Genomic DNA, 24,908 nt, shown 5'->3' with positions numbered 1-24,908 from the left:
TGTCAGTCAGTGCTGGATTTAGTTCCCTGAAAGGTTGCAGGTATATTTTTACATGAACAAAATCACCTGGAGGTAGTGCACTTGTTCAAAAGCTTCTGAGATTATTGCATTATGAAAGTATGAAAAACTGAGAAAAAAAAAAAAAAAAAAAAACAGTACAACATTTTCTATTTTCAAGTAAAATCATTTTTTTTTAAATTTCTTACAAAGTGTGTGAAAAGGATTAGTTCACTTCAGAATTAAAATGTCCTGATAATTTACTCACCCCATGTCATCCAAGATGTTCATGGCCTTCTTTCTTCAGTTGAAAAGAAATAATAGTTTTTGAGGAAAACATTCCAGGATTTTTCTCCATATAGTGGACTTGAAGGTCCAAACAGCAGTTTAAATGCAGTTTCAAAGAGCTCTACATGATCCCAGATGAGGAATAAGGGTCTTATCTAGAGAAACGATTGTTCATTTCCTAAAAAAATAAAACAAATCTGCTCTTTAACCACAAATGCTCGTCTTGCACTGGCTCTGTGATCCACCAAATACAAACTATAGAAAAACATTGTTTGTACACATTTATCTACTGGTTCATGTCACAAAAATAAAATTTTTGTAATAATTATTAATGTATAATTGTGTTTTAAATCTATGCAGAGCTCCAGTGTTCTCTGAGAAACGATGGCATTGTGGACTGTCTATCTGTCTCTCGGTCTTCTGGTCGCTTTGAATGCTTCAGGTAAAACTATTATTCCACGTATCACATCAGAACTGTTATTTTAACATGAATTGAAGCACATCTGGGACTCTGTAATGACTGATCTAATACAGTATGTGCACCTGAGTTTGTCTCTGAATTATTATGATAATATTAAGAAAATAACACAACAATAATTATATCATTATTTTAGCTAAAGTTGTTGATTTTTGTTTTTTATATAATTAATTTTGACAAAATATGCCTGTTAATTTGCAGTATATATTTATCAGTAGTTGTAGTAGCACTAATGCTAGCAGTTCTGTTTTAAAAATGTGTATTTCTTTCTTTTTAAGTGGAAACGCGTCCTGTTGTACCTTGTAAGTCTTCTCTTGTCTTCTTCTCTTGTCAGTTTTTATGTCTAGTACAGTACAAAAGTCCAAAACCTGTGCATTTCTCCACCTTAACAAGTGTGTGTAACACCTGATGATCATGTTCTCCAGCATGCTTTAAAAATTATTTAAAGAGTATATTGGAAACTGTTTTAAATCCTTTGTTTATTTAAGGTACACTATGTAGCTTTTTTGTTCAAAATAAACAAAATTCAAATAATGAGTCAATACATCATCAATCCCTCTTAAAAAGCATGATTCACTGGTTCACTATGGTAAGTCTATTAGAAGTGTTTATATTTTAGACCTGTCAGAACAGTTTTCTGACATACATCACTCGCCCATGCGTGTCTCGTCACATCCGTAAATAGAGAAAAGTTGCTCCGGCTGCTTTGACGTGTGTCTGGTGTGGGAGCGGCACAGGTTTGCTGTCACAAGAGCAAGAAAGGAAGAGATGGAGCAGCTGAATCTCCAACCTCAGGAGAATCGCCCGTTTTAAACAAACACTGAACAGAGGAGAGTCTGCTGGAGAAAAGAGAACGCCACAGAGCTCGTAATAAAACAAGAATCAACATTAACTCGGCTTTAGGAAATGACGAAAACTGAGGGATTTTAAATGTTGTAAAAGCGATGCGGTGATTAAGGAATTTTTGAGGTATTTAATTCCAGGACCAGATAGACTATCATATGTAGCTCTCTAACAGAGTTCACTATACAGCATCTTTTGTGAAGCGTCTCCTTCATCTCCACAGTCATGCGAAGCCAAAGCACAACTGAAACAATGCTGCATGCCAATTTGTTTTTTAACCGGTAAAGGGCCAAAAGTTACATAGTGTACCTTTAAATGGAAGTTATTCATTTAATTACATGAAAGGTCATTAAAGGTAACAACATAATAATAAACAAAACTTCCATTTAACAGCCTGTGGGAAAGGATGGACTTACTTTGAATTCAGATGCTTCAAGTTTTTCACTTCCAGGTTCTTGTGGGATGGAGCCGAGGTATGATACATTTAGATTGATATGACATAAAATCATAAGAATATTTTTGGATTAACTCTGGAAACATCTGTGACACCTGTCAGTTATCATAGGAAAGTCATTTAAACTTGTTCCTCGGGTTAAAAACAAAAATATATGTTAACAGAATAAGAAATTACACTTTAGAATACTGATCCTTCATTAATGAATAACTAAACAGGAACAAACGAGTAATGCATTATTAACACTCTAGTAACTACTATTAACTAACAATAAACTCTGATGAATGAATTACTTAGTAATAAAAGAAGTAATAGTGCTCAGTTGAAGGTGGTAGTTCACTATTAACTAACCAGTAACTATTGTTTTTCATTCCTCCCAGAGAACTACTAAAAACTACTATAGACATGTTTAAATGTGAATAATGTATAATTAATTCTAGAGTAAAGGTCATGGTAACTCACTAGTAATGACTGAAGTATTACTAAATCCTTAAGAAGGAATTACTAATTATTTGGATCAGTATTCTAAAGTGAGAAACATGATAACTCTCTAGTAACTACTGAAGTCTTGTAAACTTCATGTTTTTGTACAGTAATTCCTTCTGATATATTTGGTAACACTTGATTAATTGCTAGTGGGTTACTATGATCTTCACTTTAGAATACTGATCCAAAAAAGAAGTAGTTACTTTAGAGTTATATAGTAACTCTTGAGTTATTACTATCCAATACTTTACAAAAACCTCAAAAGTTTACAAGACTTCAGTAGTTACGAGAGTTATCATGTTTCTCACTTTATAATACTGATCCAAATAATTAGTAATTCCTTCTTAAGGATTTAGTAATACTTCAGTCATTACTAGTGGGTTACCAAGGCCTTTACTTCAGTATTAATTATACATTATGCATTATTCACATTAATTATGAACATGTCTATAGTAGTTTTTAGTAGTTCTCTGGGAGGAATGAAAAACACAGTAGTTACTGGTTAGTTAATAGTGAACTACTGAGCACTATTACTTACTAATTCATTCATCAGAGTTTATTGTTAGTTAATAGTAGTTACTAGAGTGTTAATAATGCATTACTCATTTGTTCCTGTGTAGTTATTCATTAATGAAGGATCAGTATTCTAAAGTGTTACCGAAATGACAGTGGAGCTCCAGGATGTGAACAAACATCACTGTGATAATACTGAAACATTATAATGATCTGAAAATACAGACACAACACATTTCATGTTATCATGAGAGGATCACTTAAAAACTTTATCTATGTGAAGTTATATCTAATCTATGTACAGTATAACCAGAACCTTTTCTAGAAAAGTAGTTCCTCCTAAAATGGCAGATTCTATATATATTTCACAGGTAAAATAATAAACAAAAAATAAACAGCACAGTGAGTAAACGTTATTTTGATGATAACTGAAGGGATGCCACAGATTTTGGAAAATTATTTTTTTTTGTGTTTGCTCATGTCTCCATCTCTACAGTTTGGGTGTTTGGCCTATGGTGGGAACCTTGCTTCTGTACACAACCATGATGAGTACGTGTTCATACAGAACCTGATTAGACAAACTCAGCAATCAACACATACCTGGATCGGAGGCTATAAGGGTGTATGCAATCATTTTTCAATCATACTTTCTGTGCTACTGGGCATTTACCATTACACTAATACTCATTTAATAATTTTTTCAAAACACAGAAACATAGATGTGTTTTTATCATTTATTTGAGTGTTTGTATTGTGAAACTCGATGTGAAATAGTGTGGCTGATAGAGATAACTGAGTGATTTAACCCTGTCTTACATATTTTCACATATTCTTTACTGATACCCTTTCTGTGAAATAATTTCTGTTCATTTCTGTTTAGATTTCTGACATGTTTAAAGTGGGGTTAGGGTTCATGAGAAATCATCTTTTAAATACATAAAGATAAAATAAAGCCATGTAAAGCTGTGGACATAAACACAGTGCTGTTTTTTCTCTTCTGTTCACAGTATTATCGTTGGTTCTGGAGTGATGGAACCGAAATGGACTATGAAATATGGTCTCCTGATCAACCCAGTAACGGTAAAGATGAGCTCTGCGTTGAGATGAACTCTGACGGTAAGTAACTTCTGTTAATGCTCATGAAATAACATGATAAATGATCCATCAATCTGAATTGTGTTAGACCATCAGAAGATTAGCAGATACTGCTTCATGTCATACTGTATATCCAGAAATTAGAAAATAACTTTTTCATCAGTTAAAAATGTTTTGTGAACATTCATCACAGAAACATTGTTGCTGATTGTTTTCTAGACATCAAATACTATTATTTCTGTGACCATACTAAATAAACATTATTTTGTTTTTTCATAATACACAAATGATAAAAACAACTATATTTGTTCTGTCTTTCAACAGATGGCAACTGGAATGATGCGAACTGTAAAGAAGAGAAGCCCTTTGTGTGTGTGAAATGAACCAGCATGTGAAGAATCAATGTAGAAGAAACAAGCTACTTTGATCCATTTACTTTCCATTAGAAATGTTCAATGGAGACTAATAAATGTGTTAAAAAGGTTAATTTTGTTTGTAAATAATAAGTTAATTACTCAGTTACACCTGTGAAACATCATTTTATAATCACTCTACGGTCTCTCTCTTTTCACACCAGGGGCGTCGCACGTGCCCCAGTAAAATGTTCCTAATAAATGATTTTTCTGATCAGGTAGATTTCAGTAAACGTCTGAAAATAGGCTTTCTGGTTCATAAAACTTTATCATTTACATTAGTTTAATTATTTAAAATATGAAGGCTGTTTGCATCTGTAACATATGGGATGTGACAACGGAGTGGGAGATCCAAATCCGAGCTTTATTAACATTAGGTGGGTTGGTCTTGCTTACCATTGGTTAATCGTTGATTAATGCGCTTGCTCAATTACTTTGGATTTGTAGTGACAGGTTGTAGCTCTCGCGTGTTATTATTATTATTATTATTATTATTTTTTATTCACCTTATTTTCACGACCACAAGGGTGACGCCATTGCGTTCGTTTTGTCATCTTACTTCCGGCTGAGAGAGAGCAAAGCTAGTCGCTAGCGGTAATCCTTTAGCTGTAATGGTAGATAATAACAGAAAGCAAATATGTCACATATTATATGTTGTAGGGGCGAGTGGAGCTCCACTCAAGAGCAGAAATACGTCACCTCCACTAGTGGCGTGGCTGAGCGGATCTTCATACATAATAAGGAAGTAGTTGAAATAATTGTATCGATATATTAAGCTTTTACAGTTTATGGCACAAAAGTGTTGAATACTTAAAAAAAAATAAAATAAAAATAAAAAATCCGGTAACACTTTATAATAACGTTTGTTTGTTAATAGTCACTATATGTTCAGAAATGATTAACAAATGTTATGCTAACAATTTACAAATGTGTTGTAAGGTATCTTTAAAAAAATATTCTGAATGGCTTGATTGTGTTTTTGGGGCACAGTTTAATATGTCTTATTTTTTTTCTTTTAAATTTAAAACACTATTTTTCATATATTTTAGCTTTATTCTACACCTCTGTTTCCACTGTCATTATGAAGCCACTCCCTCCGAAATACTCATTGTGGTCAGATTGGTTAGCAGGTTGGTAGCTGGCCCAGTGTATTGTGATTTGCTGAAGCGTCCGGAAATGCTACGCCCCTTACCATTCGTTGTTATGTGCTTAGGTGGAAACGTAAATAATGGCAGAATGCAGAAACCGGAAGTATGTTCAAGGTGATATTTTGTGTTTATAAAGCATAAACGGTTGTATTTTTTTTTTTTTTTTAAATGACCGATCGTTTCGCTACATAAGACCCTTATTCCTCATCTGGCATCGTTTAAAGCCCTTTGAAGCTGAACTGAAATCATTTTGACCTTCAACCATCTGGAGTTCATTGAAGTCCACTATAAGGAGAAAAATCCTGGAATGTTTTCATCAAAAACCTTAATTTCTTTTCATCTGAAGAAAGAAAGACATGAACATCTTGGATGACATGGGGGTGAGTAAATTATCAGGAAAAGTTTATTTAAATTGGACTAATTCTTTAAACACTGTGGGCCCACACACCATTCAAATCAACAATGGTACCTCAATTTCCTGTGCACCTCCTGTGTAGTCAGAGGAACCCCAAATATCACGGGTATTTGGGGCGCTATCTGGTCCTCAATGTCTCCCTCGTCGTGCAGAAAAAACAACAACGCTGACACTCGTTAATCTCTTGCTGTTCAAATGTTCCACTAACTTATAGCAAAGTCCTGTAAGGACCCTCCCATCGGCCCAAAAACGGAGTCCGACGGTGTTGGGCGAAGGTTAACGCGTGTATGCCTTTTCAGCGTCTCTATTAAGTTCACTTAATTTCACTCGCTTAATCTGACTCCAATTTCAAATGATTCTTACAGTGTTTCCAATTAGAAATTCATCATTAGTTATGCATTAATTTAGATATTTGATGATTCTGGATATTCCATATTTCAATTGTTCAGTCATACTGTAGATGTGTGGGGGCAAGGCGTTGTCCCATGCTATTCTTTTAAGATCTTCTCTCCAGATACACTTTATTGCTTTATTGCAGGATGCTTGATCTCAGTTTCGTTTGGCAGGAAAATCAAGCCTTACAGTCCCTTTTAGACAAGTCATTTCGCTCGTTGGCCATCTTTGAAACGCCTCTCAGGCATCCAAGTGCAGCTCCTATCTCTTTGAATGGGGAAACATCATTCTCCAAAGCTGTTTGCCAAGCTTTCGATTATATGTAATATTTGAAATCACCAATAAAATCTGACAACAATTGTTTAATAAATTTTGTTTCTAAATGCTCAAATCATGGCGATCTACATTACAGTTCAAGATTTTAAACTGATAAACTTGTAAATCATTCAACACTCTATTACCGCATACAGCGCATTCCCACCTTGTCAATCACCGCTTGCAAAGCACCACTCAAAATACATAACACATAGATGCGGGCGGGACTTAACTCTCATGAACCAATAAAATAAAGAAAGACCTAATTTGTAGGTTAAAACCACATTTTTCACATGTGCATAACAATCTAACTTGACATATGTTCTTAAAGGCAAACATCCACTTGTTTTATATAGCAATATATAAAGCAGTAATCTCATTACCTGTAGAATATTAATCTACTGGGTTACATATAAACAAATGTTTGCCTTCTAAGTGCCTCCGCTAAAACCGCACTTTCGTATTCTTGAATGGCATGGGGGTGAGTAAATTATCAGGAAAATTCCATTTAAAAGTGGATTAATCCTTTAAGGGGAATACGAGTGTAATACTGCAATCCAGCAACGACACACACACACCACAGTTTCGATAAAGCATGTACACATGCTACAACATGGGGAAACAGGACAGAGAACTCAATGAGAAAGCCTATATCCACCATATGCTTCACCCATGAAAACAGCTGCACCCGATTCACTCAAATGAGTGAGGAGGGGAAGAGGGACAGAGAAAGAGAGAGAGAGAGCGCACTACACATGCACAAACAGCTTGCTCCAAACATTATTTAAGATAAACAATATAGCAGATCTCACCCACCTCGCCCACCACCATTAACCTACGGATTGACTACCATAGTGCGAAAAAAAAAAAAAAATACTATGGCAGTCAATGGTGGGCGAGATCTGCTTGGTTACAGATGTCATGTGGACATCAATAAACATCCTGAAAATGAGCTTGGCAACTCACCATAACTATGAATACTCCACAGTCAATCCCAAAATGTTATAGGGGTAGCCCCTGTTTGAAGAAAGAACACCCATTATGAAGAATTTACAATGACTATCAATATTATACATGTTGTTCTTGTATATTTTCATTGTAAATGATCATTACCTCAACATCCAGGCCTGACTGTTCTTCCCATGGCCCAGGCATGAGCTTTTGTGCAACAGTCCTGATAAAAATCAAGAAAGGATTATGAGAAATACTTAATTTAAATACACACAGTGTAATTCTGGGGAACACAAACAGTTTCAGAAATGCAGAACATTGAGTGTTTGGTTGAACATGAGATGCAAACCCAGACAACAGCAACATAGTGTGGCCCAGATCCGGCCCACATCTGGTACATGTGGTTTACATGCGGACCAGATGTGGGTCGGATCTGGCCCAGCACTATGTTGCTGTCAGGGAACAATGCTTACATACTCTAAAGAGGTACAATAACTATGCATAGTTTGTCCAAGCAGCTTTGACAAGTCAAGGGAACATGACTGCCGAGACTAGATGCTCTAAAGTTGGCAAGACAAAGGCATGTGACTGCCGAAAGTAGTTGCATTAGGGGAAGGTGACTGCCGAAAGTAGTTGCATTAGGGGAACGTGACTGCTGAAACAGATCATCCTGTTAACCTCAAGATGTCCCGGTATGGCTTGTGGCCAAAGCCTTGTTCCCATTGTGTACACATCGAATCGAGGAACAGTATTCCTCATTTGAGTGGCATCATCACCTATGAGAATAGTCTTGGCAATGAGATACAGAGTTAGTACAGATAATCAGGGATGGGCAGTATTTATGATACATGTATTTCAAATATGCATTTCAAATACAAAATAGTATGTGTGTAATTTGTATTTGATAGGGTTGATGAAAATGGCTTTGTATTTTGTATCAAAATACTTTAGTGTTTTGTATTTTTGTATTTTTAAAATACTGTAAAATACTTTAAGAAGTCTACCTGATGACATCATAAAATTGTGGCCTCTGATTGGTGCTCCTACTCTGTAGTTTGCAGAGACTTGTTGAGATCAGAACAGAAAACTGATCCATATGGAAGAAGGTGGTGAAAGTAAGAAACGTGCAGGCTGCCAGCTTTCCATCAATCTTTTGCATAAATTGCTATAATTTTTAACAGTTCATGTTAAGTTTTGGTGTTCATTTTGGTAGCCTAGGCTAAATAGTTTACTAATTTACATAATGTTCTTGAAAACAATTATACCGAGCAGCAGCCCCCTATATTTATGATTAACAATCAAATGATTCATTAGTTAGAAACTAGTTGCTATGAATACAGGAGCCATCAGTTGTCTTCTTATGAATGACTTTGTTTGTCACTGAGTCAGTGTTGCTGATGCAAAGTAGGCCCTTCATTACCAAACACCAAGTAACTAAATGTGGCCGTGAAAATGTATCGACTATAAACAAACTCAAAAACAGCCGGACATCTAAAAAGGATTCTTTATTTTTGACCACATATGAGAAAGATGCGGCATTAATGTCTTAGGTTTCCGTTTGAGGAGAGGTTTATAGACAAATTTGTACAGCGGAGAGCAACAAAAATATAAACAAAAGAAAATTCGTTCAAGCAGAGTTCACTACGTACAGTGTGAATCACAGATTTACAAAGAAATAAACTAAAATATCTCTCTCTCTCCGTGTGTACTTAATTCGAATCAGTTTGTACAAATTCCCTTCACAACTTTACAAAGTTGTAAAACGCTCAGAAAATAAAAAATAAATGAAAGTCCACAAAACTCTAAGCACACACTATTTGTATAATACCCCCAAATAAACAACGGTAGTGGCTTGATGTTTTCCTAGATAAAGAACAAAATAGAAATAGTATTAAAGATACATTCTCATAAGCCACACACACTTATAGGACCAAAACTGAATTCTTCACATTACCCTTTAACATTCTTCACATTAGCATTAACATTATATTCATCTCTAAATACAAATTATTAATAAAGTTGAATGAATATAAATATCAAAAACAGTTTACAGCTCTTAAACAATTTACTTTGTGTGAACATAAGCATTATCAATAAAGAATAAAATAAATAACACTCACTTTGACGCGCTGAACAGAAATCTCACACAGCTGACAACTCACGTGCACTCACGTCCCTTCATTCTCCCCTCTGATACCATTTATCGAAAGAGAAAGAATTACTATTTACTTTTTCCTCGATATGACAACATAAACTACAACAGAACACCCAAACAACATGTAATGATTACACTGAACGAACACTCACGCTCAATCTCTGTTACTCGGGAGCATAACGTAATCCGTGTGATCAACACCTTCCACAGATGCACAGTAAACAGACTCAAACACCAAAGTTTGGATTTTCTCCTATCATCCATAAAAATGGTGTTATTTTCCACCACACTTCAGCTCTCACGTGCTCCGCGATTGTCTCTGTATTTTGTTTTTGTCCTGAGCGCATAGTCCTTCGTTCATTGTAGAACTGCACTACCTAAACGCAAGGGTGCCCTCTAACGGCGGGTAGGAATGACTACAGGCCTTTTTTCCCTGGTTACATAAATTAGGATACAATTATGTGTCATTCGCAAACATTAAACTGTTGGTAACTTAAAAACTATCCTTCATCTGGGAGATCACAGGGATATGTGAATATTCGATCTGTTAAAGCCACAATATGTACATTTTCACAGCTAAAGGTCGCTCAGAAATCATGTTCATGGATGAGATTATTAACATTACTGTAGTATGAAGAGCAGCAGGGCCGAGTGCTGTGAGAGCTAAACGAGGCCGCTAGAGTGATTGATAATGAGACACGAGCGCAACACACATCTCGACAGCAGCTTTGAACTTTTATTATGTCGCAGTCGCCGCTTCCACTTCTTCTGCTCAAGCGTATGTGGTGTAAAGCAGCGCTGTCTTATCATATTAGATACATTTGTGTTGAAGGTTGTTATAATGCTACTCTTTTGCGAAGAAATTTCATGCTCCCTTGTAAAAGTATTTTTTAGTATTTTCAAAATACAAAAATACAGTAGTTTATTTTGATACATGGTGTGGCTGCTGTATTTTGTAGTATATTTTGATACACTTAAAATGAAGGTTTTTGGTATTTTATTTTAAAATACATTTTGATGTATTTTTGCCCAATCCTGCAGATAATGTAAAATTCCAGGACTTTCAAGGACTTTATCCTCTTCCAATCTGAGGCATATTTTAGATTTCCGCCTGAATTTGACATACCAAAGTTTAAATGCTCATCCTTCACACATACAGTGAGAGAAATGTAAAATATTGATGTAATTGTACAAAAAAACCCCTCAAAATAACAAAATCAGACTGTAATTCTTCAGAAATAACATTGTATGCATTTAAAATACTGTAATAAGCACTTAAAAAATAGGCGATTTGTTTGTTCTAGGAACCTGCTGATTGTTGTCTTTGATTCCACTGGGTGACAGTTTGTACCAGAAAAAAATATTTTGAATCTATCATCTTTTAAACAAAAGTTATTGAAATGTAACTGAAGGGAGGCAAAATTATATATTAGCATATACAAGTGTCCTTTGGATTGTCGTTTGCAAAAACAGGTTTTACAGACTGCATTACCTCAAAAATCCTATTTTTTCTATATGGTATAGCACTTTATCAGAGACATGAATCTGAATGAATTTTGCTTTAAGAAATGATTGATTAAACTTGATTAATAATTGATTTAAACTCATTACTCATTTTATCAACAGCTGATTGTTATTGTCCAATTTTATTTTCTGCTGATTCTTCTTGCATCAGGAATATTTTCATAATTATCAGTGATGAAAGCGAAGTATTTTTTTTTTTGGCCGGCGGCTAAATAATAATGTTCTAGGAATGTTCTATATTAAATGAAATAATGTTCCCAGAATGTTGAAGGAAGGTTGTTTTTAAATAACAAACATATTTTATACAGAATGTTTAAATAACATAAACATAGCTCATACAGGATGTTTCCTTATGGTTATTTTTAGGTTTTTGCATTCATAACCTTTCAATGAAAACATTGCAGATGTTTTTGCATAATGACCTATACAGAGCTCTGAAATTAGTTTAGTTTATGCAGCATTTAATAAAATGTAGCAATTACATACAAAAGCACATTATAATGTTAATGTGAAACTCACAGAGATTATAAATTCTTGGGTTTGTTTCTATCTTCATGAACTGTGCTGCATGTGTCCTCACTTTCTCTTGTCTTAAGCAGAAAGCCACAAACTCGCAGAATTTAAAAAATGACATTTTGTTTTACTGACTGACTAACATTTTTTTAATAAATAATAGTTCACCCCACACATGACTGACAAATGAATGAGATTACTGTCTGTCAACATTATTCACAGTTTCACCCTTGATATCCAGTATCATATATACATTTCAAAGAGTTTGTCCTAGTCAGTTTGATGTTCATTCAGATAGATGATCTTCATGAAGTCAGAACAATGATATTGAACTTTGAACAACACACATTCTTTACTAAATAAACTGAAATGATTACTCATTTCACCACAGCTTTACACAACCAGCAGAAAGAGAGCAGGCGGAATAAAGATAAGCGATCTGTAACGGTTTCACTGTTGCTGTCCATTGGTCACACCTTAATTTAGCAATTTCTAGTATTGCATTAGTATTGCGTCCTTCTCATGAGCATTTATTTATTTTTGACTTCTCAGTGTGAGTTGAATCTCTTTTTTGGCCCATTTTATCTATAAAATTAAACCTTACAGATTACAGATTTCCTTAGCAATTATACATCACTTATAAATGATTAAATACAACATTAATAGTAGTTATTAAGATTAATGTGGTTTGGAATTGGTAAAATGTGCTCATAAAAATATCAACTTGCATAATTATTGTGCATGCACTGTAATACAGATGAACAAATGATAAAGTTGGGTTGCTGAATATACGATCCCTTTCTTCAAAAGCACTCTTTGTAAATGATATGACTATAGATTGTAACCTGGATGTGCTGTGTTTGACAGAAACCTGGCTAAAACCAGATGATTACATTACTTTAAATGAGTCTAAACCCCAAGATCACAGGCCTCGTCTGAAAGTGATGGTGCTTTATGTCAGTGGTTCCTAACCACATTCCCAGATGCCCCCAGTACTGCACATTTTGCATGTTTCCTCAATTAAACACACCTGATTCAGGTCATCAGCTCATTATAGCGACTTCAAGACCTGAAATGGGTGTGTCAGACAAAGAAGACTTGCAAAATGTGCACTGATGAGGGGCCTCCAGGAACGTGGTTGGGAACCACTGCTTTATGTAACACTATCTAGTGTAAGTGATAAGTCCCATTTGACATTTGTGCTTGCTACTGTATACAGGCCATCAGGACACCATACAGACTTTATCAAAGAATTTGCTGATATAGTAAGAGGGACTCGGATTTGCAGCCTTGACTAAATGTAGTATACACAAGACTAGATAATGATCTGAGATGTCATCGATCTGCTGCAGAATTTGGCATCAATATCGATTCCATGTGACAATATTAGATCTAAAGTATGATTATGACAATGAGTGGGTCCTGACACGTGTTGTCTAACTCCAATAGAGTTTAGAATGTCTGAAAATGCCAATCCCAGTGAATGTTTTTCATTATCTACATGGATATTAACCCACAGGGGTCTGAGGATTTTGGGGCCCTGGAGAATTTTGACATGCCCTGACATTTGTGCTTTTTTCAGTTGTTCATAAACATATAAATGACAAAAGTGTCATTACACTGTATTCAGCACATCTAGGCTACACTAATATGTGAGGAACATGTATGTACATGTTTGTGTTTTTGAAGGAATAACGTTTATGCATGGTTATTGAAAAAACAAAAAACTAAAGTCACTGAAATAAAGCCAAAGAAATATATTAAATCTGTGTTCACAAGACTTCTGGGTATTGGAGGTTGTAGACTAGAGTTTTTGCTTCAGAATGATGTAAAAATTATGCTGCCTACTTGTTCATATAAAACAAATTTGATCATTTTTACCAGTAAATGGCTGCAGAGCCTCACTATTTGCTATGTGTTATATGACTGACTGAAAGACCTTTTCTAAAGTTTTTTTTTTTTTTTTTTGGGATTCATATCTAAATGTTATGAAATCACAATTATAACAATAAAAAATACTTTTTGTCAAAGTTTAGCATTTTTTGTACTGAAAAAAAAAAAGGTTTTCAAAAATGTTGATTTTGAGGATGAATTTTGTCCAATTTCTAAGTGGAGTTTCATCATAATGTAACAATATTGAAAAACTGATTTTTTTTTTTTTATTACAAAAAATACTAAACTTTGACAAAAAGTAGCCTTTGGATAGCAGCCATCTACTGGTAAAAATTATAGTTTTTTTTTTTACTTTTAAAACTGCATTTTCCAAAAGATGGGCAAAAAACATCTCAGGTTACAGATGTAACCCTGGTTCCCTGAGTAGGGAACGAGACGCTGCGTGGTAACGCATTGGGAACTTTCTGCGTGATGTCGTCACTGAAGCACTCATGTATCTAACTAATCACGTAGCGAGACGTCAGAGACGGGTGACGTCACGGACCAGGAAACTATAAAGCATACCCAGATGCAGAGCACGCTAGCTTCTGGATAAGTCTGAGACAAATGCTCGCAAGTATGAAGGGGGTACGGCAAGAGACGCAGCGTCTCGTTCCCTACTCAGGGAACCAGGGTTACATCTGTAACCTGAGACGTTCCCTTTCGTGGGAACTGTCGACGCTGCGTGGTAACGCATTGGGAACGCTATCCCAACTGTGCCGTAGCGGCAAATACTTGCCAGGTTATCTTGGCAGAACTGATGACCCCGGAGTGGAGCCGACATCAAGGTTATAAAACCTTACAAACGTGTGCTGACATGACCAGCCAGCCGCGTCACAAATGTCACCGATGGAGACACCTGACATCAAGGCTTTTGATGCCGCCATACCCCGCGTAGAATGGGCACGGACATTCAGAGGAGAAGGCTGTCCGGCCGCATCATATGCAAGTGTGATGGCCTCGACCACCCACTTGCTCATCCTCTGCTTAGATGCAGATTTAGTTTTTCCTGATCCGAAGATTTAAAAGGAGGAGGGCAGAAAGCCTGGAGCACAATGTGCGCACTGGAGGCCTCAACCTCAGTGTGCCACGGAGGAAGCGAGTGACCAGGGGGTCTTGACCCACCGAAAGGCCACCTACAAGGGGAATATGAAAGGCAGATATAGCCGCAACGTAAACCTTTAATGTTGAAGGGGATAGGCCCTCCGAGAACTTTTCTTGGAGAAATGTAAGCACGTGGCTAATAGAGGCGTGGACAGGGTCCACATTAATACGTCTGCACCAGGCAGAGAACAGATACCACGTGTATAAATAAAGCTTCCTCGTGGCGGGAGCTCTGGAGTTTAATATGGTCTCCACAACCTCGGTTGGGAGACCAGCATCTACGAACCTGGCCCCCTCAGAGGCCAGGCCCATAGTTTCCATAATTCTGGGCGGGGGTGTATTATCCGGCCGCCCGCTTGTGACAGGAGGTCCTGTCTGAGGGGAAGCTCCATTGGGGAGCCGTCTAGTAGGGACACTAGGTCCGAGAACCATATTCTGGTTGGCCAAAAGGGAGCCACCAATATTAGGCTGACCCCCTCCCGGCGTACTTTCTCCAGAACTCCCGGGAGCAAGGCGATCGGGGGAAATGCATACAGACGCCGCCTCGGCCACGTCTGTACCATGGCATCTAGCCCCAGAGGTGCTGGATGGGTGAGGGAGTACCAGAATGGACACTGGGTTGACTCTCCCGAAGCAAATAGGTCGACTTCCGCTCGACCGAAATTTTTCCATAGGAGATCCACCACTTCTGGGTGAAGTCTCCACTCCCCGGGCCTCGGCCCCTGCCTCGACAGGGCGTCTGCTCCCATATTTTGGCGCCCTGGGATGTAAGCTGCTCTCAGGGAGAGCAGCTTCCCTTGGGCCCACAGGAGGATCTGACGGGCCAAGTAATAAAGTTGGCGAGACCGCAAACCCCCCTGATGATTTATATAGGCGACCACAGCAGTGTTGTCCGTGCGGACCAACACATGATGGCCTCTCAGGTCTGGGAGAAAGTGTTTTAATGCCAGAAACACCGCCATCATCTCCAGCCGATTTATGTGCCAGGAGAGCTGATGGACCTCCCATGAGCCCTGAGCTGGACGGCCACTCATGATCGCCCCCCAGCCCGTGAGGGAAGCATCTGTCGTAAGCATTACGCGACGACCAGAAGTCCCCAGCACGGGTCCCTGGGACAGGAACCAGGGATCTTTCCACATGACCAGAGCACGAAGGCATCGTCGTGAGACTTTGATCATGCGAAAAGGATTTCCCCTCGGGGAGAATCCCCTGGTCCTGAGCCACCACTGTAAGGGTCTCATGTACAGGAGGCCAAAAGGTATCACGTTGGACGCAGCTGCCATCAGACCCAACAGCCTCTGGAACTGTTTTACAGTGAGTGACTGGCCTAACTTCACCCCTTTCATAGCCATAAGAATGGCACTCACCCGAGCGGGAGACAGATGTGCCCGCATCGTGGTGGAGTCCCAAACTACCCCCAGATAAGTGATAGTTTGAACCGGAACTAGCACACTCTTTTTTGCGTTGAGCCTCAGCCCAAGCCTCTCCATGTGACGCAGAACAACATCTCGATGCTGGACTGCCAGTTGCTCTGACTGAGCTAGAATCAACCAATCGTCGATGTAATTCAGCACGCGGATGCCCTGAAGCCTCAGCGGGGCCAGAGCCGCATCCACGCACTTTGTGAATGTGCGGGGTGATAACGCTAGGCCACACGGAAGAACCTTGTACTGGTAAGCTTCGCCCCCGAAAGCAAACCTGAGGAACTTCCTGTGAGAAGGATGGATGGACACATGAAAGTATGCATCTTTCAGGTCTATCGCCACAAACCAGTCCTCGGACACGATCTGTGGGATAATCTGTTAGAGTGTAAGCATCTTGAACTTGAGCTTCTGGATTGAGCGATTTAACACGCGTAAATCTATGATAGGATGTAGTCCTCCATCCTTCATTGGAACAATGAAGTAACGGCTGTAGAAGCCTGACAGCTTGCTGGGAGGAGGGACCCTTTCTATAGCTCCTTTTTGCAAGAGTGTCATAACCTCTTGTTCCATCACCAGAGACTGCTCGGGGGTCACCACTGTGGGAAGGACCCCGTTGAATATGGGCGGGCGAGACCCGAACTGTATTCTGTAACCCTTTTCTATCATGAGCAGCACCCAATTTGATATATTTGGAAGTAGTTTCCACTCTGCCAAAAAATCTACTAAGGGAACCAGTCTGTCGAGACTGGTCTCTGGTGTTTTTTGAGCACTTGGCTCGGTGATCTGACACGGCGCGCAGGCAGACAACCGAATCAAGTGGCCGGCCCTCCTCGAAGGACCGGCGGGGACCGCCGTGCCCTGACGCACACTGGGTGGCAGGGTTGACGGACTGTCCCCCTGAGGGTGCCGAAGGGGAGCGGGGATTAGATGTATTTTTTCCCGGCTTCCTCCGGAGGGGACCACCCTCATTGGGTCCTGACCCACAGATGTCAGGAACGCTTTGAAGCCTTCCTGGCGATGATAACGGCCCGCAGGTCCGTTTTGCCCTTAGAAAGCTTCTTGTGAGCGGACCGACCCGGTCCCCAAGCTGTTTGTGGTGGAGCTCGAGTGGCCACGCTCACTTTCTGTTGCGCTCTGTGGTGCGCTGAGGAGCTCGTGGACGGCCGAGGCTGCTCCCGCTCAGCAGCCTCGGGGGGAATAGAGCGGCGGGGGATGAACCTCTGGAACGCCGCTGATTGTTTTTTCGCCTCCTGGAACCTCTCGACGACTGTATTTACAGCGTCGCCGAAGAGGCCCGCAGGGGACAGCGGCGCGTCCATAAGGGCAGCTTTGTCTCGCTCCCTTATGTCCGAGAGGTTCAGCCACAAATGTCTCTCCGTAGCCACCAAGGCTGCCATAGACCGGCCAATTTCTTTGGCCGTCTCTTTGGTGGCACGGAGAGCGAGATCAGTTGCCATCCTGATCTCTTGAATACAATCATAAGTGGCCTTCCCGCTCTCATCAATCTCCCCCAGCAGGTCTGCTTGATATGCTTGAAGCAGCGACATGGTGTGTAGACATGCCGCCTGACCTGCTGCCGTGTATGCTTTGCCCACCAAGCTTGATGTTGTTCTTAAGGGCTTGGTGGGCAACGTCGGGGCTTTTAGTGACGATGCCGACTCGGGCGAGAGATAGCCCGCAAGCGTCTCTTCAACCCGGGGCATCGCCGCATAACCGTGCCGTTTCAACCCCACTATATTGCTATATACAGACGTTTGGGGGCTGAATACGCGGTGCTGCATGGGCCTTTTCCACGACCTCGACACCTCGGTGTGGAGGTCCGTGAAAAACGGCAGACCCCGACGCTGGGGTAGCGACCGAGCGGGCAGAAAGCGCTCATCTAGCTTACTTTTTGGTTTCGGTTCTGCCCGCTCTGCTGGCCAATCAATCTTTAACTTGGCCACAGCCCTGGTCACTACCTCCAGGAGCTCCTCGTATGCTGGGGAAGAGGATGGCGGGTCCTCTTCCCCAGTCTCGACGCTCACCACATCAATCTCCTCGGAGGAAGAGAGGTGAAGCGCCGATGCCTCTCTCCGGGGGGAAGAAACCGCAACGCGTGCTTCCGCCGCCTGAGAAGAGACACTGGGGCTGGCGGGTAAAGGGCGAGATAAGGCTGGGCCCGTCTCAACCCCCTCCGCTAGCTCCATCTGCGAACCCCACGACAGCAGCCGGCGCTGCGCCTCAGCAGCAGCAGGACCCGACCCGCGGGGAACACTCGCCGAGGCACCCTCCTCGAAGAGTGCTCGGCGAGATCTCAACACTCTGAGGGTTAGTCTCTCGCAATGCATGCAGACAGCTCCCTCGAGAGCTGCCTGGGCATGCTCAACCCCCTTTATAGTTTCCTGGTCCGTGACGTCACCCGTCTCTGACGTCTCGCTACGCGATTGGTTAGATACATAAGTGCTTCAGTGACGACATCACGCAGAAGGTTCCCAATGCGTTACCACGCAGCGTCGACAGTTCCCATGAAAGGGAACTTACACTAAACAATGTCAAATTATCCATGTTATCCCCATGAATGAAATTTAGAAATGTGGGTCTTTTATAAAGTGAGTTTTGCAAGAAACAACCTTTTAAGATTTGTGTACTAAGTTTCCTTGCTGGCTCTCAAAGGTTAACTGTTTGTAATTTGCCACTCCTTTGATCACCTCTGTTTTCTTGACTTTACTTTCGTTTACCATATATGTGTATTCTTAGTGTAAATTTAGCCTATGTATTTGTAGTTTCATATATTAAATACATTATATTCATGATTGATTGTTTCTGCTGCTCATTCAGAAAACCAAGTCACTTCTATGTTAATTCTGCAACATTGCTTTACGCTTTGATGTTATAATAGGAATTTATTCTCACCTAATTTATTTCACCCATGATTTGAGCTTACAAGCTTACAAAAGATAACTAACAAGACTAAGAATGAACGCAACAAACCAGCAATGACATGAGGGAAAGAGGCAATATATAAAGGGAACAGCACAAGGATAAGGTGAACACAATCACACTAACGAGGACTAAACCAGGTGGTGTGGTAATGAGAAACAAGGAGGCAGATGGCCAACACGAACAGAGACAGAGCCAAGTGTTCAGGTACAAGTCAAACAAAGAAAGACTAAACAAAGACTAAAGAGACTAGACTGTCTTTCTCCCAAAGTTTTTTTTTTTTGGCTTGCATACATAATTAACACATAATTACATCAATCGAAAAAACTAATGTTAGGGTCAAGGGTATAGTTGTCAACTAAAGCAAACAGTGATCACCATAATGGTAAATACAAACATTTTTATATTTAATAAAACATCAAAACCTGTTAATTCCCAACAAGAACTTCTGTACAGGTATGAAAGAAACATCAGTGTGAAAGGGTCAAACGGCTGTGGCTTTAAATCGGTTGCAGTCCTTATGTTTCTCTCTTTTCTGTTCTTGTTTCTCTGTCTTTCAGTGATTCTGCTTGTTAAGAGCAGTTGTTCATCAGTGTCTGGATTAACTTGCTTCTTGTCATTCATTCTATCAAGTGGACTATATTAGTAAACTAATGTAGGGAATAGTGAATGAGGGTATAGGGTGTGATTTGGGACACAGCCTCTGAGGGTCAACTTTGAGCTCTGTTAAATCACAGTATATTCCTAGTGGCTACTTTCTCGAAAATGATAAATATTACCCAGGATGTATTCTTTTCTATGGTATATTACTGTTTTAATGGAAAATTGTATGTTACGGTCAGAAATTGGCAGTTTTTTATTTTTTTTATTTATTTTTTTTTACAGCAGTTTAACAGTGAATATGAAAAACTAAAAATGTTATATAAGTTACTCACTAATCTATTGCATGAAGTCTAGTTAAGCAATTAGCAATGACGTGATAGATAACTATGTTAACGACTGATGTCATCTGGAGTTGCACATGCATAAATGTGTGACTGCATGTCTGTAGGCTATGTAACAAATCGTACAGGTATTTAATCAATTTATGGGTGAATTATATGAATATAATAAATCATAAAGCTTTATGATTAATTATGATACATATATTGACCCAGGAGGGAATTATGCACATATATTGTAAATTAACTGCAACAAATTATAATTAATCACATATATGATCAGTTCTAGTTTAATAGTTATTTAGAGAAACTATCCAAGTTTGTCCACCAAACTGTTAATTTCTTTACAGACTATTATAAAAGGAATGTTATTCTCTGGCCACGAAAATAAATTCCTATTATAGTATCAAAGCGTAAAGCAATGGTGCCGGATCGAATGTAAAATTGACTCTGTCTTTCTGAGTGAACAGCAGAACAATCAAGCATGAATATAATGTATTTAATATATGAAATTGATAATACAAAGGTTATACGGCTAAATAGACACAAGTACTACACATATATATTTATATATATAGAAAACAAAAGTAAAGTCAAGAAAACAGAGGTGATCAAAACAGTTGCAAATTACAAACAGTTAAACCTTCGAGAGCCAGCAAGGAAACTTAGTACACAAATCTTAAAGAAGTTAATACTTGCATATACTGTAGGTTCAGGTGCTGTGATAGAGTTTCAGAGCGCTCAGTTTGGCAATTGGTCCATCTTCAGTAGGATGTTCTTCGGCGGGTTTTTCAAACGAGGTTTAAACTGAAGAGTAATATAACCGGAAAATAAAGAAGAGAGTCCGTCTCCTAGGTGATGGAAAATGTCAAAGGTCTGACGACAGAAAAGTTGTGCAAGGAGGAGACGCGTGTCGTAGTGTTTTGAGGATGCCTCCTTGGGATGGTCCGCCAATAATACGGGTGTAATTTTTGGTGGACAAAACCTTCCTTTGTCTTGTCTTGCGGCTCGATTTGCATAATTTATGAGGTATCAGATCAAGTGTATTTCCTTCACAGTACCATTAAAATAAAACAATTAATTCCACAGTAATGTGACATACAGCTTCACAAAGAGACTAAACTTGACAGGTGGGAAAGACATAGAAAGGAAGTTATAGTTTATACTACACTACCGCAACTACAGCTAAGTTTCTACACAAGGGATACACATATTCAATTGAAATACAACACCGGATACATTCATATTTGCGGGTACAATCATATTTGTGCATACCATCTTCATGCGTGTCTGTGTGTGTGGGTGCCTGTGGGTGTGTGCGTGTATTTTCACTTTTATTGCTGTTTGGTATGTGCATGCCTGGCTTGCAGTAAATCGATCTGAAGTGGCCACGGCCCCTTTGAAGTCGCAAGGGAAAGGTTCAGGAATCTATCGAAATAGCCATAAAACAGTTCTCGTGATCCATTAGTGTCCGCCAGGCCGGAGCCAATGTGAGATTTACAAACAAAAGTTCACTGAAGTGAGGATTAAACACAGTTTATGGTGGGCCTGCTCATTTTTGATCCTGTGCAGACCCTATAGCTACTACATGCTTGAAGATGAGACTTAATGTCTGAGAGTCAACAGTTTGCAGCCAGATCCTATTGTAATTAATTCAGACCCGAGCGATTTTGTGTGCTTTTGTGTGTTTGTATGATTGTTTCAATGATTGGAGTGAAAACTGTTATTGATTATTGTGATGTCAAAAGGCAAAGTTTGAAATCTGTGGGGGAATTGATTGGAATCAATCACAATGGAAACATGAAAGCTTTAGTGCCTGTAATTTTTGAAAGTTTTATAATCATAAAAAACTGTAACATGTTAAAGGTGCCATAGAACGTGTTTTCAAAATATGTAATATAAGTCTAAGATGTCCCCTGAATGTGTCTGTGAAGTTTCAGCTCAAAATACCCCATAGACTTTTTTTTTTATTCATTTTTTTAACTGCCTATTTTGGGGCATCATTAAATATGTGCCGATTTAGGCTGCGGCCCCTTTAATTCTCATGCTCCCTGCCCCTGGAGCTTGTGCTTGCCTTAAACAGCATAAACAAAGTTCACACAGCTAATATAACCCTCAAAATGGATCTTTATAAAGTGTTCATCATGCAGCATATCTAATTGCGTAAGTATAGTATTTATTTGGATGTTTACATTTGATTCTGAATGAATTTGATAGTGCTCTGTGGCTAAAGCTAACATTACACACTGTTGGAGAGATTTATAAAGAATGAAGTTGTGTTTATGAATTATACAGACTGCAAGTGTTTATAAAATGAAAATAATGACAGTCTTGTCTCCATGAATACAGTAAGAAATGATGGTAACTTAAACCACATTTAACAGTATATTAGCAACATGCTAACGAAACATTTAGAAAGACAATATACAAATATCACTAAAAATATCATGTAATCATGGATCATGTCAGTTATTATTGCTCCATCTGCCATTTTTCGCTGGTGTCCTTGCTTGCTTACCTAGTCTGATGATTCAGCTGTGCACAGATCCAGACGTTAATACTGGCTTGTCTAATACCTTGAACATGAGCTCGCATATGCAAATATTGGGGGCGTACATAGGGTGACCAAACGTCCTGTTTTCCCAGGACATGTCCTGTTTTCACGTCCTGTCCTGGCCATCCTGGTTGTTTTTTATAAAGTGATGAAAATGTCCTGGATTTCATTGTTTTTCATTGGGCCATTAAATTGACCGGTGATACGAGATTTTTGTTTTCTGAGATTTTCGGTTTCCGAAGGCGGCGCATACATTAATTTAAATTAGTTTCACAGACATGCGCGATTGCACGTGCAACTGAGAATATTAGTTCACATTGTATCTCAAAAAATTAGTGGATTATTCCATAAAGGTAACTATATTCTAAGCGTCGCGGCTGACTCATGCCTACACTACAGTTGTTTACTTCTAGGTAACAGTTTATAATGTTTTCATTTGTGACGATTTGCACAGTTATTAATCAATTTATGGGTGGAATATGAATATGATAATTCATAAGGTTTTATGAATTATCATGCACATACCGACCCAAGGGGGAAATTAACAATATATGGTGAATTAACTACAACGAATTATAATCAATCACATATATGATTAGCTCTGTTTTAATAATTATGTAGAGAACTATCGGTCCGTCCAGCAAACCGGTAAGTTCCACAGACTCTTACGACAGAAATATTACCCTCTGGCCACGAAGATAAATTTCTATGGTAGCATCCAAATGTAAAGCCAGGATATTAGAATCAGAACGTTAAAGTGACTGGGTGGTGGCTGAATGAGCAAGTGAACAACATAAGCAGGGATATGATGAATTTAATACACGGAACGGGTAATACAAAGGTTATACGGATAGATGGACACAAGTAGATACAAGTACATATAGGTGAAAGTAAAGGCAGAAACGAAAGAGATGATCAAAGCATGGCAAATTGCAACAGTCACCTTTAAGAGCCAGCAAGGAAACTCAGCATTTAAGATTGTAAAACGTTATACTTGCATAGGTTCATTGGGGTGCTTAGAGTTTCGGCGCTCGATTTGATAGTTGTTTCTTCTTCCGGAGGTTGTTTCGGCGATGTTTCAAACGAAGGTTTAACTGTTGTAATATGACCGGAAAATAAAGAAGAGAGTCCGTCTTGACGGCAGGAACTCGTGCAGAAAACTTGGGCAGAAAACTTGTGCATCGAACAGACATGTGTCCTGGTATTTTAAGGACAACAGGCCAGGACGCCTTCTTGATAACGTCCTCCAACGATAGCGTTGCAATTTGGCAGTTTTCCACATCTCTTTGTCCTGTCCAATAAGTTAATTTATGGTATGTTGAATCAGTGCATTTTCTTCATAGTATTATTAAACATTGAACGATGCATTTGACAGAAATGTAACGTACATGAGTGAATAGCTCGGACTCACAGCTTTACGGAGAGATCAAACTTGACAGGTGTCTCTCATCCCATAAAGAAGATACACTTTCTACTCTAATACTATCGTTTAACATGAAAACTAATCTACTACAGTCAATTCTACGATTCTACATTAGTAACACATACATGCAACAAGCACCATAGTGGCAGATACATTCATATTCGCAGGTATAATATTTGTGTATACAGTCTTTATGTAGGGCTTTGTATGTGTGTGTGTGTCTGTGGGTGCGTGCGTGTATTTTCCTTTTTATGACCGTTTGGAATTCGGTCCTGTCTCCTCGAAACCTGATCCGTGGGGTTCGCATCTCCTTTGAAGTCACAGAGGAGAGTTTTGGGACTTATCGAAATAGTCATAAAAAAGAGTCTCGTGATCCATTAGTGTCTGCCGGGCCGGAATCTATGTAAGATTTACAAACCAAAGTTCCGTGAATTGAGGCTTAAACACAGTTTATGGTGGGACCTGCTCATCCTTGAGACTGTGCAGACCCTACAGTTTCCCCCTTTCGGCCAGTGAGGTCCCCGTGCGGATCTCGTTGGACGGTAGCGAGGTCGGATGGCACAGATGTCAGACAGCAGGTGGTCCCTACTTGTCCTCGGCCTTTGGGTTGTCGAAGGGAGAGTCCATTTC

General features: G+C 39.2%; 1 protein-coding gene across 1 annotated transcript in view; it reads left to right on the top strand.

The window, feature by feature from the left end:
• Positions 1-580: 580 nt before the first annotated feature.
• Positions 581-24,908, top strand: part of LOC137008359 (galactose-specific lectin nattectin-like) — a 44,470-nt gene continuing 20,142 nt past the window's right edge. Inside the window, exon 1 of the mRNA XM_067370351.1 lies at positions 581-727. Within this exon, the coding sequence (XP_067226452.1) occupies positions 670-727 (58 nt within the window). The 5' untranslated portion in view covers positions 581-669. The remainder of the gene's footprint in view (positions 728-24,908) is intronic.

The sequence above is a fragment of the Chanodichthys erythropterus genome, chromosome 3, assembly GCF_024489055.1.
Source record: "Chanodichthys erythropterus isolate Z2021 chromosome 3, ASM2448905v1, whole genome shotgun sequence".
Classification (NCBI taxonomy): domain Eukaryota; kingdom Metazoa; phylum Chordata; class Actinopteri; order Cypriniformes; family Xenocyprididae; genus Chanodichthys; species Chanodichthys erythropterus.
The sequence above is the reverse complement of the archived record's forward strand: the minus strand, read 5'-3'. Positions and strand labels throughout refer to the sequence as shown.